The 14,341-nt window shown below is 50.1% G+C and overlaps 4 protein-coding genes across 4 annotated transcripts; 1 reads left to right on the forward strand and 3 right to left on the reverse strand.

Annotated features, from left to right (window-relative positions):
- Positions 1–2,532: 2,532 nt before the first annotated feature.
- On the reverse strand, positions 2,533–3,378 carry CCOS01_08452 (uncharacterized protein; the record flags this gene model as incomplete). The annotated part of the gene is made up of 1 exon (XM_060456613.1): positions 2,533–3,378. The coding sequence occupies one exon, from the start codon at positions 3,376–3,378 to the stop codon at positions 2,533–2,535; it is 846 nt and encodes a 281-aa protein (XP_060312887.1).
- Positions 3,379–3,545: 167 nt separating this feature from the next.
- CCOS01_08453 (uncharacterized protein) lies at positions 3,546–4,591 on the reverse strand (the record flags this gene model as incomplete). Its single annotated transcript, XM_060456614.1, has 3 exons — positions 3,546–3,685; positions 4,078–4,414; positions 4,493–4,591. 3 exons carry the CDS (start codon positions 4,589–4,591, stop codon positions 3,546–3,548), a joined length of 576 nt encoding a protein of 191 aa, XP_060312888.1.
- Positions 4,592–6,007: 1,416 nt separating this feature from the next.
- On the reverse strand, positions 6,008–7,321 carry CCOS01_08454 (uncharacterized protein; the record flags this gene model as incomplete). The annotated part of the gene is made up of 1 exon (XM_060456615.1): positions 6,008–7,321. The coding sequence occupies one exon, from the start codon at positions 7,319–7,321 to the stop codon at positions 6,008–6,010; it is 1,314 nt and encodes a 437-aa protein (XP_060312889.1).
- A 6,440-nt stretch (positions 7,322–13,761) lies between these two features.
- Positions 13,762–14,246, forward strand: CCOS01_08455 (hypersensitive response-inducing protein; the record flags this gene model as incomplete). The annotated part of the gene is made up of 2 exons (XM_060456616.1): positions 13,762–13,886; positions 13,940–14,246. 2 exons carry the CDS (start codon positions 13,762–13,764, stop codon positions 14,244–14,246), a joined length of 432 nt encoding a protein of 143 aa, XP_060312890.1.
- Positions 14,247–14,341: the final 95 nt, after the last annotated feature.

Below are 14,341 nucleotides of genomic sequence, written 5' to 3' on the forward strand. Positions count from 1 at the left end.
GCACCGCGGTCCAAGTTTTTCTTTGTTACCCTACCGAGCGTCCTCCAGAAGCTTCGCCACTCAGCGACAACCGTATCCCCGATCCGACGTGTGCGCGTCACCTGATAGTTATGGAGGTTCTGTGGAAGACGCGCCGAGTGACGGGGATTTTGTGTTTTAGAAGCTGTACTGCGAACCAGAACGGAGAGGAGCTTGTTTATTGAATATCCAAACATTCATGGACTGTGTTCCGGCAGAGCCGTGGTTCACATCCAAAAAATCGAAAGGCAGTTGAGGAGGCCGGGGTGTCTTATCCTCATCCTCACTCATCAAGACTTGCCCCAGTACTATTCCCCCTCGGTTATCAAAAAAATGTATAATCGTTAGCGATTGCACCCAGAAAAATTGTCAACTTTTTTGAACATCCACATATACTTGCTCCTTGGTTTCTCTTCTCTGCGCAATGTGTTTTTTTTCCATGTCGCCAGGCGTTTTTTTACTATTGTATTTCTCCATGCCTGGCGTTTGCTTCTTTCGTTTTCAGAATGGGGAGTTTCGGGCATCCGTGTTTATTGCTAGTCGCGTTGAGGTTGGTGATTTTGCGTGAGGAAAGCAGGGTGATGTGTGGGAAGAGGGGGGTTTGGCGGAGAGGATGGTCATGCCGGGTGCAAAGACAGGCTCGTGTCGTGGTGGAGGTGACAATTGATGGACGAAGAGGGAGGTGAAGAGAGGGAAGGGTGGAGTTGAGAGAGAAGGGAGGGAAGGGCGAGAGGCGTAGGCACCGGTGCGGATTTATATATAATTGATACCCCAATCCACGTTCCGCCGGTGGCCGAGGCGCGGTTGAAGGGGGATGAGATGAGAGAGGGTGTTTTGCTGAGTTTGAGTTTGAGCTGGTTGTGTTTGGACGGGTGTTCTAGAGAGGGAGAGAGGTGCGAAGATGATGCTTAGAGAGGTGGGGGAGCGTACTTCAAAATCAAGCCTTTATCATACATATTGATCCTCGCGGTATCAGCGTCGTCTAATGGGTTCCTGCTATCGCCCAAAGTGACATATCGGGATTCTTATAAGAGAAGGAGAAGGGAAGGCGAGGGATAACAAGTCATGCCTCTGACCGGGCTGGAACAGCGCACTTCTTGATTGAAGCCACTCTTGACTTTATTCAAGTATCTGTTTTCAGTTTAATCAGCCTGGGAATCTGCGCATACACGGTTGAGCTTTGGCGCCTGCTGTGTGGGGGATGGAGTTGAGTGGTGATGTGTAGCCTTGCTGGGAGGCAGAAGGGAGACGGAAGGTGGAATGAGGCTCCAGGTGTGGTTGCCTGGTGCTCTGAAGTAATTTGCCGAGATATAGTATGTATGTGATCATGATAAACTCGCCGTGATGCTTGCCTCATTGTAGACGCCTCGTTAACCCTAGAATGGTACCTTCCTCTCGAGAAGAGTCACTACCGAACCCAGACCTTGAATTGAGTCTTTGAGGCGTAATAAAAGGATACCTCTCTGCGCTGGATTGCTAAGCTTCTTCGCTTGAGCAGAGAAGCTGCAGCTTCTTCCATTTTGAGGAAGCAACATGATAGAGCTCTTAGATGAAGCTTGGAGTGTGCGGCGGCTGTTATATTCCGATCCCATTTCGTGACGAGGTTTCCCTTGCGCAAAGGTATGGTGGAAAGGGGCGGAGATATTGTACTGCTGTTTGTTCTTCATAGGCTGCTCTTTCGGTGGTTTCATGGCGGAATATAAAGAGGGCGACGAGGCGTGGTTGAAACCCTTGGCCGTTGACCTTGAGGAGTGCGTAATGCTTAGGTTCCCATAATGTGAAGAGAGCTTAACGCCATTATTGGGAAACGAATCGGCCAAGTACCTGCGCAACAATGCTCTGGTTTCTTGTGGCCAACCAGAGCCACTGGTGCTAAAGAATGTGGCTTGTAGTCCAGAGCTTGGGACTTGTGCAGAGGATGGCTCCCTTTTAAGGGCATTTAGTTACCTCTTAGAGAGATTCGAGGTAGGAAGGAGGGGACTTTCCTTAAGCCTCGACCTGTTGAGAAGGTCAATACGCCACACAAGATAGTATGTTGATTAGGATATCTGAATCAAGCTGTTCAACGATTTCAAAGCACGTTATACTTGACAAACCTCTTTGGAAACAGGGTATCCGGATTAAATGTCTTCTCATTCGAAATCTAGTCCCATAGTGTTCTACCCGGTTCGACAAGGAAACCAGCCTTGGCTATGTATCTTGCTATCTGTAATACCATTCTCTGCCCCATAGACTGACAATGATTGTCACGCGTAAGCAGCGGTTGCACCTAGCTTCAGGGATTCGTCGACCCAAATACCAATCTCAATCATCACAACAGGAACACCTTCCACCGCGATCTCGGCTACGAGCAACATCACCCAAGGCCATGTTATCTTCACGTATGTGGCCATCGTTGTCGCCCGCCCAGAAACATTGAACACACCCATCGTCCATTGACCGTAGGGCCGGTACATTCTAATCCTAAATCTCGTATCAGCTGTGGCATAAGATCACAAACAGAGTCAAAACACCCTATGTCTGGACGTACGAGGCAGATACTAAAGTGGCAACGTTTTCGTATATATTTTTGAGGCAAAGTTCTCGAAGTTCGAGGTTTAGTATGTTGCTTCGCGAGAACAGGACCGCTTCATGAAGTGTACTGATGAATTGAAAACCTTGAACGTGTTGTGGAAGAGACCCGCTAGTATCAGGGGCCATCGAAACGAATGCAAAGCCTGCGAAGAAGCTCCTCATTGCCTGAGAGATCTCTTCCATCGCACGATAATTCGTGCTGAAAACTGCGGCTTCATTTCGAACCAGCTTGGTTGCAGAACCTACACGTTGAGTGGGATCCCGGAGGCTTAAAATTTCATCTCCGCGGTCAGGGCTGGTACTGCATGCCCACGATCGATTTAGAACCAATGATTGGCAATCCATATCGAGAAATGCCTGGCCATCTTGGCCAACGGGTTCGGTGAACGTGTCTTCGATTAGAGTACGTTCCCTGCCCAGCTGAACTGTGGTGTTATAAGATTGCACACACAGGTGGAAGAGAACTTCGACGGCCTCATGCTTAATACTGTGGACGTGATCAAATGCCTCCTGCCATGTTCTTTTTGGACCTTTGTATGTAGACATCCACCAAGTCTTGTCAGACTCAGTCAGCATTGGTGCAGTGTAAATCAGAAAGAAGGATGCGATTCTTGCTCGAAGCAGAGCTGGGTTGTGTTGGAACGCAAACGTATGGTTGCCGTTCAGTATGTCTGTGAACAATGCTGCTTTGCTCTGATGGTCGAAATCAAAGCCACCGGGTAGCGAAACTTTCCATACACTGCTGTTTGGAAGGATCCTGTCGGCTAATATCGGAGTTTCTGTCATTCTTCCATCTTCAAACTTCTCAGCTTTTAAAGAAGATGTTATGTTTGCCAACTTTACACACACCCCAAGAGATTGATACTTATCGAACGTGCAGTTGCTCGTGGAACAAAAGGTTGCGTGAGTATCGATGGCGGCATACGGTAACGGTTTCTGAAAATTCTCATAATCTAGGAAGCTAGTTTGATAACTGGCGAAGCGGATTGCTGACTCAAGCTTATCTCTGGGATACATGAGATCTCGGACTGCTTGCGTAGTAGCCTGGCTTCCTGTTGCTTCTTTTGCGACGAGCATTTCTTCTTGTGAGTATCTGATAGACAATTGTGTAATCGGCGATGTCAGAGCACTGATCGCGGTGAGGAGCGCCCCAAGAACCACAAAATGCCGGAATCGGAAACGCGACAGTAGTATCAAAGAGCCCCATGCTCCTCGGCTTGCTTGATCTATCAGTTCGAAATCGTAGAGAGATCGAGGTACACCATTCGCATTCAACCAGGCCCATTGTGACTGGCTGATGCAAGCGCAAACGGGTACCATGAAGGCAGCCTTCGCTAAGGTGGTGAATAATGCGAGGAAAGAGTTTAGTGTAGCCTCGAACGGCCACTTCGGTTGCACTTGCGAATCATACTTGAGAAGCACGACAATGATGACTTGATACCCGAGATCAGCAATCGGAACTTTCCAAAGGGCATTGATACTTACCGCCTATGAGAATTGTACTCAGTACGATGCAGGCTATCTCGAGAGCCCATATTTTCCAGATCGGCTTCAAGGTCTCCGTGGCTCTCTTGGCTTCATCGAGCCTTTCGGCACTAGCACTCGTAGGTTGTGGGCCTTCGTCAGGTCCTTCTGGTGTCTGTTGTGCACTTGGGTGAGTGGTGACACTGATGGGTTTTCGCCGGATCCCCGCGCCGAGAATCGAGAGGTCTTCGTGTTGGTGTGTGTCAAGATTGGTGCCGTGGTTTTCGTGAGGTGAGATTGGGCTTATCTCACTCGCCATGATCTCGGCTTCGGGGCTTAACAATGTCCATTCATGAGTCTGGGCGGCAGAAGGTGGGTGAGATAATGGAGGCGGACTTTGCGGACGACGCGATACCGACCGGTTCACCTCACTTACGTTATCCGGAGAGCACTGGTCAGAGGATATCATCGGAACTCGCTGCTGAAGATGAGCGTTCGGAGACATAGCTTGAGATGGTTCTTCGTTGGCCTGCATGACTGATGAGAAGATAAGATGCAGGACAATGAATCTTGCTTCAGCTGGAAGAGAAAAGCAGCTTGTGGATCACAGCTCTGCACGAATATAGGCTCTTAAATGTTCATGGTTGGCCCAACGCCGAGCCTGATGAGGATGGGGCGCCGTGACACTCGAGATTCCAAGTCAGTGTATAGATCGCCTCCATAAGTATCCCACTCTTCTAGTCAGTAGACGTAAGCCCGGCTTATCTGATGTAGTTCGTGCGCTGTCAACACGGCTATTCGGTGACACCGACCCCAGCTTATGGTAGTGCCAGTCTCCAGATACCTCTGTGACAAGGCAGAAGATCTTCCTGGCGTAAAGTCATTGGTAGTGGCATATGGTTACATTTCGACCTGATCCGTGTTACTACTAGATGTCGTGTTTTCTGCAGACTTGGGCACCACTGCGGCTCGCTTATTTTGACCGTTAACGTCTTCTAAGCCGAGTCAGTGTTCCGTTCGACAAGACGTGGCCACGTAGAGATACCTAGGCTCGCATCCATTTTATTGTGCAAATTGAGCAAATTATCTATCGCTACGGCCGTCAAGGCCGCCTTGTCTTGTTATCCCCAAACTGGGGTAGTGTAGTCATAGACCAAGAGACTTGCATAGATCACAGTATTACGACTGCATTACATTTGGTTAAGAGAAGTTGAATGGACTCTTAGAAGCGCGACGAACTGGAGAGGCACCGCTGGTCGAGTAAAAACATAACAAGACGCTGGTGGACTAGGTAATATAATACGGGGCTACGAACAGACAAGAGATCGCCTTTTGAATGCTCACTGATGGGCGAGCTTGGCTTGAAGTTGCAGCTCCCGACGAATCTGAATTGTTATAGGGTATAGCGATTAGGCAGCAGGGCGAAACTTGAACATCTCATTTGGATAGAACATCACACCTGATATATTCCAATAAATACTCTGGATGGTTCATACTCAGTACAGCAAACTGAATACAAAATTGCCTAAGACAGGTGTACTATGCAAGCTATTCCACGGGGCCACCACTGCCTTCAACGAAAGGCACTACTCCACCTTCTGACCTCAAAGACAGTTATGTGTATGTATCAAGATCCATCGATCTAAAAGTTTCGACGGTGATGAAGCCGTATGAGGAAGCAGTACTGGGGAAATAATTAGATGACAGCACACAGGAATAGGAATATCAAAGAATATTGATATCGAATTGTATTAGGTGGCTCTCTGTGGGACATACCCCGGCTATCTCAACTTCTCCGCCGCTGTCAGCGAGCTCTCTCAATCTGCGGTACAAACATCCTTTTTCATGAACTCAGTCAATAGAGCACATGCTACCCCGAGTGTACAAAAGAAATCCTCAACAAGTAATTGGCTCGTAAACATGGTCGAATCCCCAGATACAAGTTCCAAACTCACTCCTTCTGGTCCAAAACGGAAGCATGCAACACGGTGGGGCTTGTCTGAATAAGCGTACCAACAGTAACATGCGGCCAGCTGAGGTTAGCAAAGTCCAGTGTGACATTCTGCGTGTACTGAAGCTGAGTGTACTCCACGGACACCGTCTTTGCTTGCGGGATCGGGAAGTGGACCTCAAAGACGGGCACCTCCTCACCCTCGCGGAGGGGCAGCGGCGAGAAGTGCTTGCACCGCTGGTGCTCCGAGGGTCCCTTCCACGGCTCGAGATGGATCTTTGTGCGGACGGTGGAGATCCAGTACTGGGCCTCCATGCGGGTTGCGTTGGCGTTGGCACGGCTAGGGAGTTCGAGGGCTTGTTGGCCGTCACCGACAAGGAAGCCGATGTTGGAGGTGCCGCCGCCGAGGTTAGTTCCCTCGGGCTTGGTTGTGATCTTGTAGGAGGTGTTCTCGAGGATGTTCTTGCCCTTGTTGGCCAGCTCCAGGACGACGTTGGGGTTGTCGATCATGTCTTGGGTGATTGTATGGGCTTGCGTGAACTTGTGGAGGTCTTGCGGGAGGCGGAAGGTGGCAGGGTCTTTTGCATCTTGGCTGGGGAAGAGGATTCTTTTGCCGCCGCCGACCGGGAAGGGCTTGATGTCGACTTTGGGAATGAATGGTGCTCCCACGCTGAAGGATGGCTCCGAGAAGCACTGGGCGTTGATGGTGGTGCCGTGCGGGATGGAAGCCATGCGAGCAAGGGATGTCTTGAGCTTGGGTATACTTGTAGCGGGGACGTGCATCCAGAGACCGGGCTCGAAGTGAATGACGGGAGGTTTCGGCTTCGGCTCCGTGATATCATGAATGGTCTGGGTGTAAGGAACGCCGTTCAGTTCGATGTCCTCCTGCTTCATCAGTCCGCGGTTGGGCACATCGCCGAGACCGGGAGCAAAAACTTGGCTCTCGTGCGTGATGTTGAGTTGGAGGATGTTATCCGGGATGAAAGGGGGCTTCAGCACGGGGGTGACTGCCAATGTGGTGGGAGAGGTAGTGCTGTGAGGGCGGAAGATGGTGTTAAAGCCTTTACCGGTGAAAGTGCGGTTCTCCAGCTTCTTCAAGATTCCCAACGGCGGGGCTGGTGCTTCTGGTGTTGCTTGTTGAGTGATGTTGGCATGGGTCGTATCCGGAGTGCCGTTGTTGTGGGCGTTGGCGAGGTACGGGCAGCCGCCACGGCCGTTGGAGTTGTGGTCGCTTTGTGGCTGGAGGACGGTGGCTCCGAAGGAGTTTGCCTCTGGGACGCTGATCGAGGCGGAGGTGGTGATTGGGAGACCCATGACTGCAAATGTGCTTTGGAATGTTTGGTTCTTCAAAGTAACGGATGAAGGTGAGCTGTGTGGTGAGATGGATGAGGGATGATGATGAGAAGAAGGGATCTTTAAGTAGGTTTTTCCTGATACTATCGATGGCATCTGAATCAAGGTAAATGGAAGCACAAGTTACACGAGCAACAGATAGGCAGAATTCCGCAAGCGCAGATACGAGCTGACTGTTGATGGCTTCAGTTGGAGAGCTGAAGTGTGAATAAGACACGTCGAACGCCACAGCCTGCAAGCTCGAAAGTATCATCTGAGTGGCATCAGCCGCATTCGAAGCTGACAGTGAGGCGTTCTTTACTTCCGCTTCTCTGCCTTCGTAAGTTGTGTGGCACTCCAACTCGCTCGCCGCCTTCATACCGGCAAACAAAGATGAGACGCTGTAGCCTATCTCTTCACTATGAGGTCCAGCAGGGATCGTACGCCACTTTCTAGGCAGTAAGGGTCCTATAGGCCCTATCATGCGAATACTGCATCAATACTAGAAAAGACGATTGAGAGTTTTCGAGTGTCTCATATCCTGCTCTAGGCCTTAGAAAGGTGCGGCTGAAGCTCAGCGGGCACGTGCCGGTCCGCTTCCGGAACGTTGAAGCCTGCAACCAAGCCGCATCGGCAGTTTGAGAAATGAAAGTCCCTGGATCTCTCGCGATGGAATTTCTGGTCTTGCGAAGCCAATGTCCCTTGGATTCCTCACTGGAGAAGCCGGCTGGTTATCTTGAGTCACAATGGCACATACTGACTTTTAGGGGTAAGTACGTCGCACAACACTCACGTTCATCGGGGACTGAGATCATGGGAAAAGTCGAAGGAGTCTTACATGCAGGTACAGCTTATAGCCTACTTCAATCTAGCACATGTGCGTTTCCGAGGGGACCCCCAATCACATCTTCTCCCCCTCATCAGCTGGAATCCAAGTGTCTCTGGCTTTTGGAAATCCTACACATCTCATTGGCCATTGTCCGCATGCCACCTTTCCCATGCCATGTGCTAATCTGACGGCACCTAGAGGAAACGTGGAAATCCCCCACCCGGGTACGACGGTCTAGATCCCCTAGTCTTGAACTCTGGCATGCAAGCTGTCGGACCGCCTCACCCCGCCACTGCAACCGGAGGGTTCCGAGGCTTCGCCCAGATTTATGTCTCAGCCCTTTCTCAGATAGGCTTTCTGTCAATCAGCCCGGTGATGCGGAACGTTCCACCGCACCCGGGAAACAAGATGGCGGGGTGGAATTGCCATGGGTTGCACATGGTATTCACTTGCGTTGCGCGGCGGGCAACGGGGCGACTTTTCGGTGAAGAATGTGTGGCATCAGGGACTATTCCCACATGTGTGCGGGTGGGAAGGATGGCCGTAGAGCATTCTCTTACCTTGAATCAGCAAGGGTATGGATTTTCTACTATATGAGCTGTACTACGACTGGATCCCGCTAATACAGGTGCAAAAACATATATGGGGCAGGAGGCATGCATGTAGGTGCTCCTTCCCGTTGGCTACCTCCCGACCTACGTTAGGCCTGATGAATTCACCAGGAATACGTGACAGGTGCGTCACTGAATCATCGTAGCGTTGGAAGCCGTAGGAACATAGCCAGCGTGTTCCCTTTCCATCCTAACAACAAAGATCGGGCCTGGTGATCGAGTGGTGAAAGCCGTGAAGTGCTGACTATTGCGTGATGCTCCATACTCTTCAAGACTCCTACGTTCAATTCTCGGTCGGCTCCTGTTGTTTTTGTCTTTTTCTTGCCGAAAAGAAATTGATCAATGAGTCGCTTGTATTCTACTACTCTCTTTATTGCTGGAAACGCATGCACCCGGCCGGTTCGTCTCGTCGACTTAATTCATAAGGCTGCAATAAGCTTCTAACTGTCGCCTTGCGGTTCTAAGACGCCATTAGACCTTCTTTGTGACGAAGCGACTTTTCCCAAATGCGATGGGCGACGGTAAGTAATTGAATTTTTACGTGCCGTGACGACGGGTGATTATCGAGGAAGGAATGAAAAGAGCTTTGCTGCTCGGCGTGAGGATGAAGCTCAAGGGGCTTGATCTGGGCCATGCCAGAGACCCAGCCCCTTAAGTCCATTACTCCCAGGATCCTTCGGAAAGCACAATTTCCGAGACAAAAACTAAGTCATGCCGCGGAGAGATGCCAAATCCGGTTTTGTTGGTGTTACCCATGACCCTGAAGATCTATCAAGATTCTTGATGACGCAACTCGTCCGGTATGTGAAATTAGAGCGAATGGCTAACGGGACTTTCGTCAAAGCATTCAGCATCAAACAATAAAACTGATCAGAGAAGTTCCTCCGATTTCTCTTGCTGAGATGCTATCAAATGTGAGGTCTGCCTAGCAGTGTATGTAGCTGACACCGAGAGGACGGCGGGACGCAAGCAACATATCACGACATTGAGATGCCTATCTAGGTACGTATAAAGACGTCACTCAGCTTCCCAATACACAGGGATATCGTGAAATGACTGAATAAAGGGCACAGACAGGCTTTTAAGCTTGAAGAGACATCTCACAAATAGCAGAACACCGCAAAAAGCAAAATAATGCGTCGAGGGGGAATCGAACCCCCGGCTCCCCGACGCTGCTTGATGGCAACGGAGAATTTTACCACTAAACCATCGACGCTGGGTATTGATGGTTCGAGTTGGTGACTCGGATGCTGGTTGGCGACGAAAATGACACTGAAGTTGAGAGGCGGGTGGGCAGGTGCTGTTGTGTGTGTTCGCGGATTAAGATTGTGGAGGATGAGGGTTCACGAAGTCCACTCGGTCCACTTTTACCTTGATTGGACTCAAATGATGTTGTCCCCACTCCGAAAAAGGGGGCACTCAAACTTGAGTAACTTTGCAGGTCTTGTGCAGTGATTTCATGTCTGATTTTAGCCTCATTGTTCTTCGCTGCGACTGCGAAGGCAACAGCTGACGGAGAGACGGAAACGGATCTGGCGATACCCTATCAGCTTGGAACGAGCTTGTAGAAAGTTAGAGATACTCTGATTTCAGATTAAGTAGGTCACTGCGCAAATCAGACGCGGTCACGCCGTGTGCTAGTGACCACAAGGCACATCGCATTTGACGTCCGTGGCTGCCTGACGGCAATTTGCACCAAGAAACGGACACAAGCGTCTAGCGCATCTACAGAGGGCGTCTAAAACTACAGACAAAGCACTAAAAGTTGTCATCGGATGTTGGTGCTACGCTGTGATTCGTGATACCTCAACTGTGTTGGTGTGCTCTGTGATAGGGCTGACTCAACCATAGGTTTCGGCAATGCGCCTCGTGACTTGAGACAATGAGGCTCAAGTTCAAGCCAAGCCGGAAGTAAATGAGAGTTTCAACGTCATCAGCTGATCTAGCTGATGTTACATGTAGAAAACTGAAAATCCCGTTTGACTATAACATCAGGATCAGTTTCCCCGTGCCACGTTGGAGCAGAAGCCTTGTGAGACGTCTGTCATACATGGGCAGCTAATTCATCTTGATATATTGCCCTCGTAGAGGCTGCTCACACCATTACGGCGACTAATGGTTGCAGTGATTCCTCTTGTGCGAGTACCATTTGCTTCACCTAATCTGGCAGGGTTGTATGAAGGTCGCAACAATGACCCATTCATACAAGGAAGATCACAATCGTGAAGTCATCGGTCGCATGATCATGTCACCATGGTAGAGATTGTGAGACCAGCCACCAGGTAGAGCTAGGTTCTCTACAGCTGAATGTCACAGAGCTTGAGAAGCTACGATCAGCAGCCAGCTAACAGCTAATAGATCCTTCAGCTTACATGGACTGCTATCAAGGTCACTTTCGCAGCTCCTAAACTAAAGGTAGTGATGTTTCGACATCGTCCAGAGATGATAGTAATGTATGTCATTGATTTGAATTGAGGGACTTACTGGTAGTAAGGACCATCGAAAATAGAAGAGAAAGGGCCAAGTTGAGAGGCAGCTTTCGAGGACGACCTGATACTAGCGCATGATAAATCCTGAATGGGCTGAAGAAATGGGGAGGTCTTCCGGATCAACTTTGGCGACCAGCAAAGTTCATTTACCGCGATGAAAATATGTGGATAATCATGATACAGAATTCAGGGGGAAAAGTATGAAGTAAAAGGAACAGTACTACGAGGTATCCATACCCGGAATGATTCTTTCGTTCTTACGAGACCGCAGCGAAATCAAGAGACACGCGCTGAGACCGGTGTGTTGGAGAACATGACCATACAGCATCTCTAACAATTGCTCGAAGAGCTGCAAATGTAAGAAAACAGACAATGGTAGCAGCATGATTTAGCGTGACTCATGTGCTGTGGATAATCAAAAGGAGTTCTTACAAGGAAGCCTCGCTGCCCGCGGGGAACCTAAAATCAACCGTTTCTGTGAGGGTGAACGATGCGCTTTCAACTTGAGTTTTCAGACTCCAGCTGAGCCTCTTTCACACGGTCTTATTTTAGAATTTTTCGCCTTCGAGGATACCCGCCGGTATCCTGTGGCTTGCAGATCGAAACGTTTTCGCAGAAGCTTGCGCCTCTCCCTTAAACACTCGACCAGCGCGGACCCAAATGTACGCTACTCTCTGGCTTGATCCTAAATTCGGTTAGAGGGGAACCCCGAAATCGAGGAAGTGGCGTCGCGGGCCGCGCCAAAGCCGCATTAGACCTTTTCCGAATACCCCGGCGCCCCGAACGGGGAGCCGAGTCTTGCCGGATTCGGATACGAAGTAGACATCGACGTCATGAACATGCCTTTCAGGGACGTTGGTCGGACTCAATTCACCCGGCGACTTGACCAACGTTACGTTACCTTATTCTTAGCGTTCAAAGACCGAGAATCGCTTCAACGTGCTGGCTTCCTGTTCTCCCTTAGCGATAGAACTTAGCCGCGAAGCCGACTTAGGCGAGGTCTATCGTGTCCTTGTGTCATTAGCGATGTCTCATCGCCCATTGCCACAGCCCCTTGACACAAGTGGTGGATCTCGTATAGACTCAGTGGTCCACCGTCCACAGACGGGCGAGGGAGAGGATCGGTGAAGGTCTCACCGCCACGAGATAATGAGCTGGGTAACCTGTTGAGCACCTGCCAATGTAGACGGGAAAGTCTACTGAGCCCAGTGGGTTCGAGTTACGATTTATCGGAGCCCCAGTTGACAGTTGGCAGAAAGGTGTGTCTCTTTCGCTTCCCGGCTTCTTGCAGAATTGAAGCCGATGGAAATCTCTCGAACTCCAGGCTGAAAATCCTCTTCCGATCTTCAAGCAGCTTGAATGGTCAGTCACAAAACATAAACAGAGACAACAAATCATGACCTCAAGAGAGTCCACGCTCAGGATTTCGGCCGAGCAACAAGTCATGCATAGAAGGAGACCCCTGCCATCGACATGCCAACGCTCCAAGCTTGGCAGGGAGAGTGGGGTCGGCCAACTGCACGCTGCGCGCAGGAAAATCGGCTTTGGCCCGGTTCATCTGAGCTGCGGGAAGAAGCTTGGCGTGCGTAAGGCTCGCTCGGTCAACCTTCTGGGCTGAAAAAGAAGCCTCCGGGGAGCTAGTTTTCTCCGAGGTTGGGGGAGTGATGATCGCGCGACAGGGGTGACTTTGTCTGCAAGCTGCCCAAAATAGATAGATTAAAAGTTGACAATCGTCCCATCATGTGTCTTGAGGCGGGGAAAGTTGTGGGGTGATCCAATCAAAAGGCTATGCGTACGAGGGTTCGTCTAATCATACAACATAAGCTGCCAAACCTTGAGCCCGTCGTTAGAGGGGGCTTTTCTGGATCCATTGTGGACATGCGGGAGTTTAAGCCTGGGGGTCTTTTGAGGGAATTCTAGGTGTTCCCGCAATTGAAGTTGGGAAGCCCCTTTTCCATGTTATGCCATAATCAACATTGGCTGTGATTGTACATAGTATTGGAGATGCTGCATGTTATGGTAAGGGGGCGCGGTTGATGTGTTTCATTATGCGCGCTCTCGCCATCAGAAATTCCTATTTTGCGCATGGCAGGAAACTGTAAATTGAACAGGGCTATTATCGAGTAATTGGAAGTCGACTTCTCCGTTGTTTATTTTGCATAATAGACGTCATATAGGGGTTGGAGGCTATGACGTTTCACCTCAAGACTAATTCGGGAGTCGGGTCAAATACGAGTTCGGCAGTACCGGGGTCCACCGATCGCCGTTGGCGATCGTCATTGCCCCGGTGGATAGCCTCCCGACTCCTCGTATTATTCAAGATTTGGTTGCAATCAAAGTGATATATAAGGTTGACAACTTCGCAAGTTATCATGGTAATTTCGATCTGTATCACACACAATCAATCATCTAACCACAACCAACTCACAACACACAACAACCTATTCTTTAATCACCCAAACAAACACCAAAACCACCACCACAACCTTCAAAATGCAGTTCGCCACTCTTCTCGCTTCCGCCTCCGTCGCTGCCGCTGCTGCCATCAGCAAGCGTGACGTTACCTTCAAGGTCACCAACTTCGGTGCCGACTGCATTCCCCACAGCACCCAGTGCTCGTAAGTCTTGACAACTCTGCAACATCCTCTCACACATGCTAATAACCTTCTAGTTACGGATTCACTGTCATCCAGCCCGGTACCATGGAGACCACCGGCGTCAACTGCACCGCTCTTGTCCCCGGCAACACCGACGGCACTCTTCCCGATGTCAAGGAGGGCACCTGCACCCTTTCCTCCCGCACCTTCGACGTCGTCCGCAGCGCCGAGGGTCTCACCCTCACCGTCTCTCAGCCGGTTACCCCCAGCAGCAACCAGACTGGCTCTCACCTTCTCCCCAACTCCGACTTCGAGATCTCCAACCAGCCCAACGCTGTTGTTCAGCACTACACTGGTGCCCGCTCCTTCGATCTCGAGTAAATACTTCGCCTTGTTCGATTTTATTAAAGAAGAAGCTCTAGCGACGATAGGAATGGGTGTGCCTTACACCATCATTGGGAGGATGGCAAAAGATT

The sequence above is a fragment of the Colletotrichum costaricense genome (assembly GCF_030867565.1).
Source record: "Colletotrichum costaricense strain IMI 309622 chromosome Unknown Scaffold_8.1, whole genome shotgun sequence".
Lineage (NCBI taxonomy): Eukaryota > Fungi > Ascomycota > Sordariomycetes > Glomerellales > Glomerellaceae > Colletotrichum > Colletotrichum costaricense.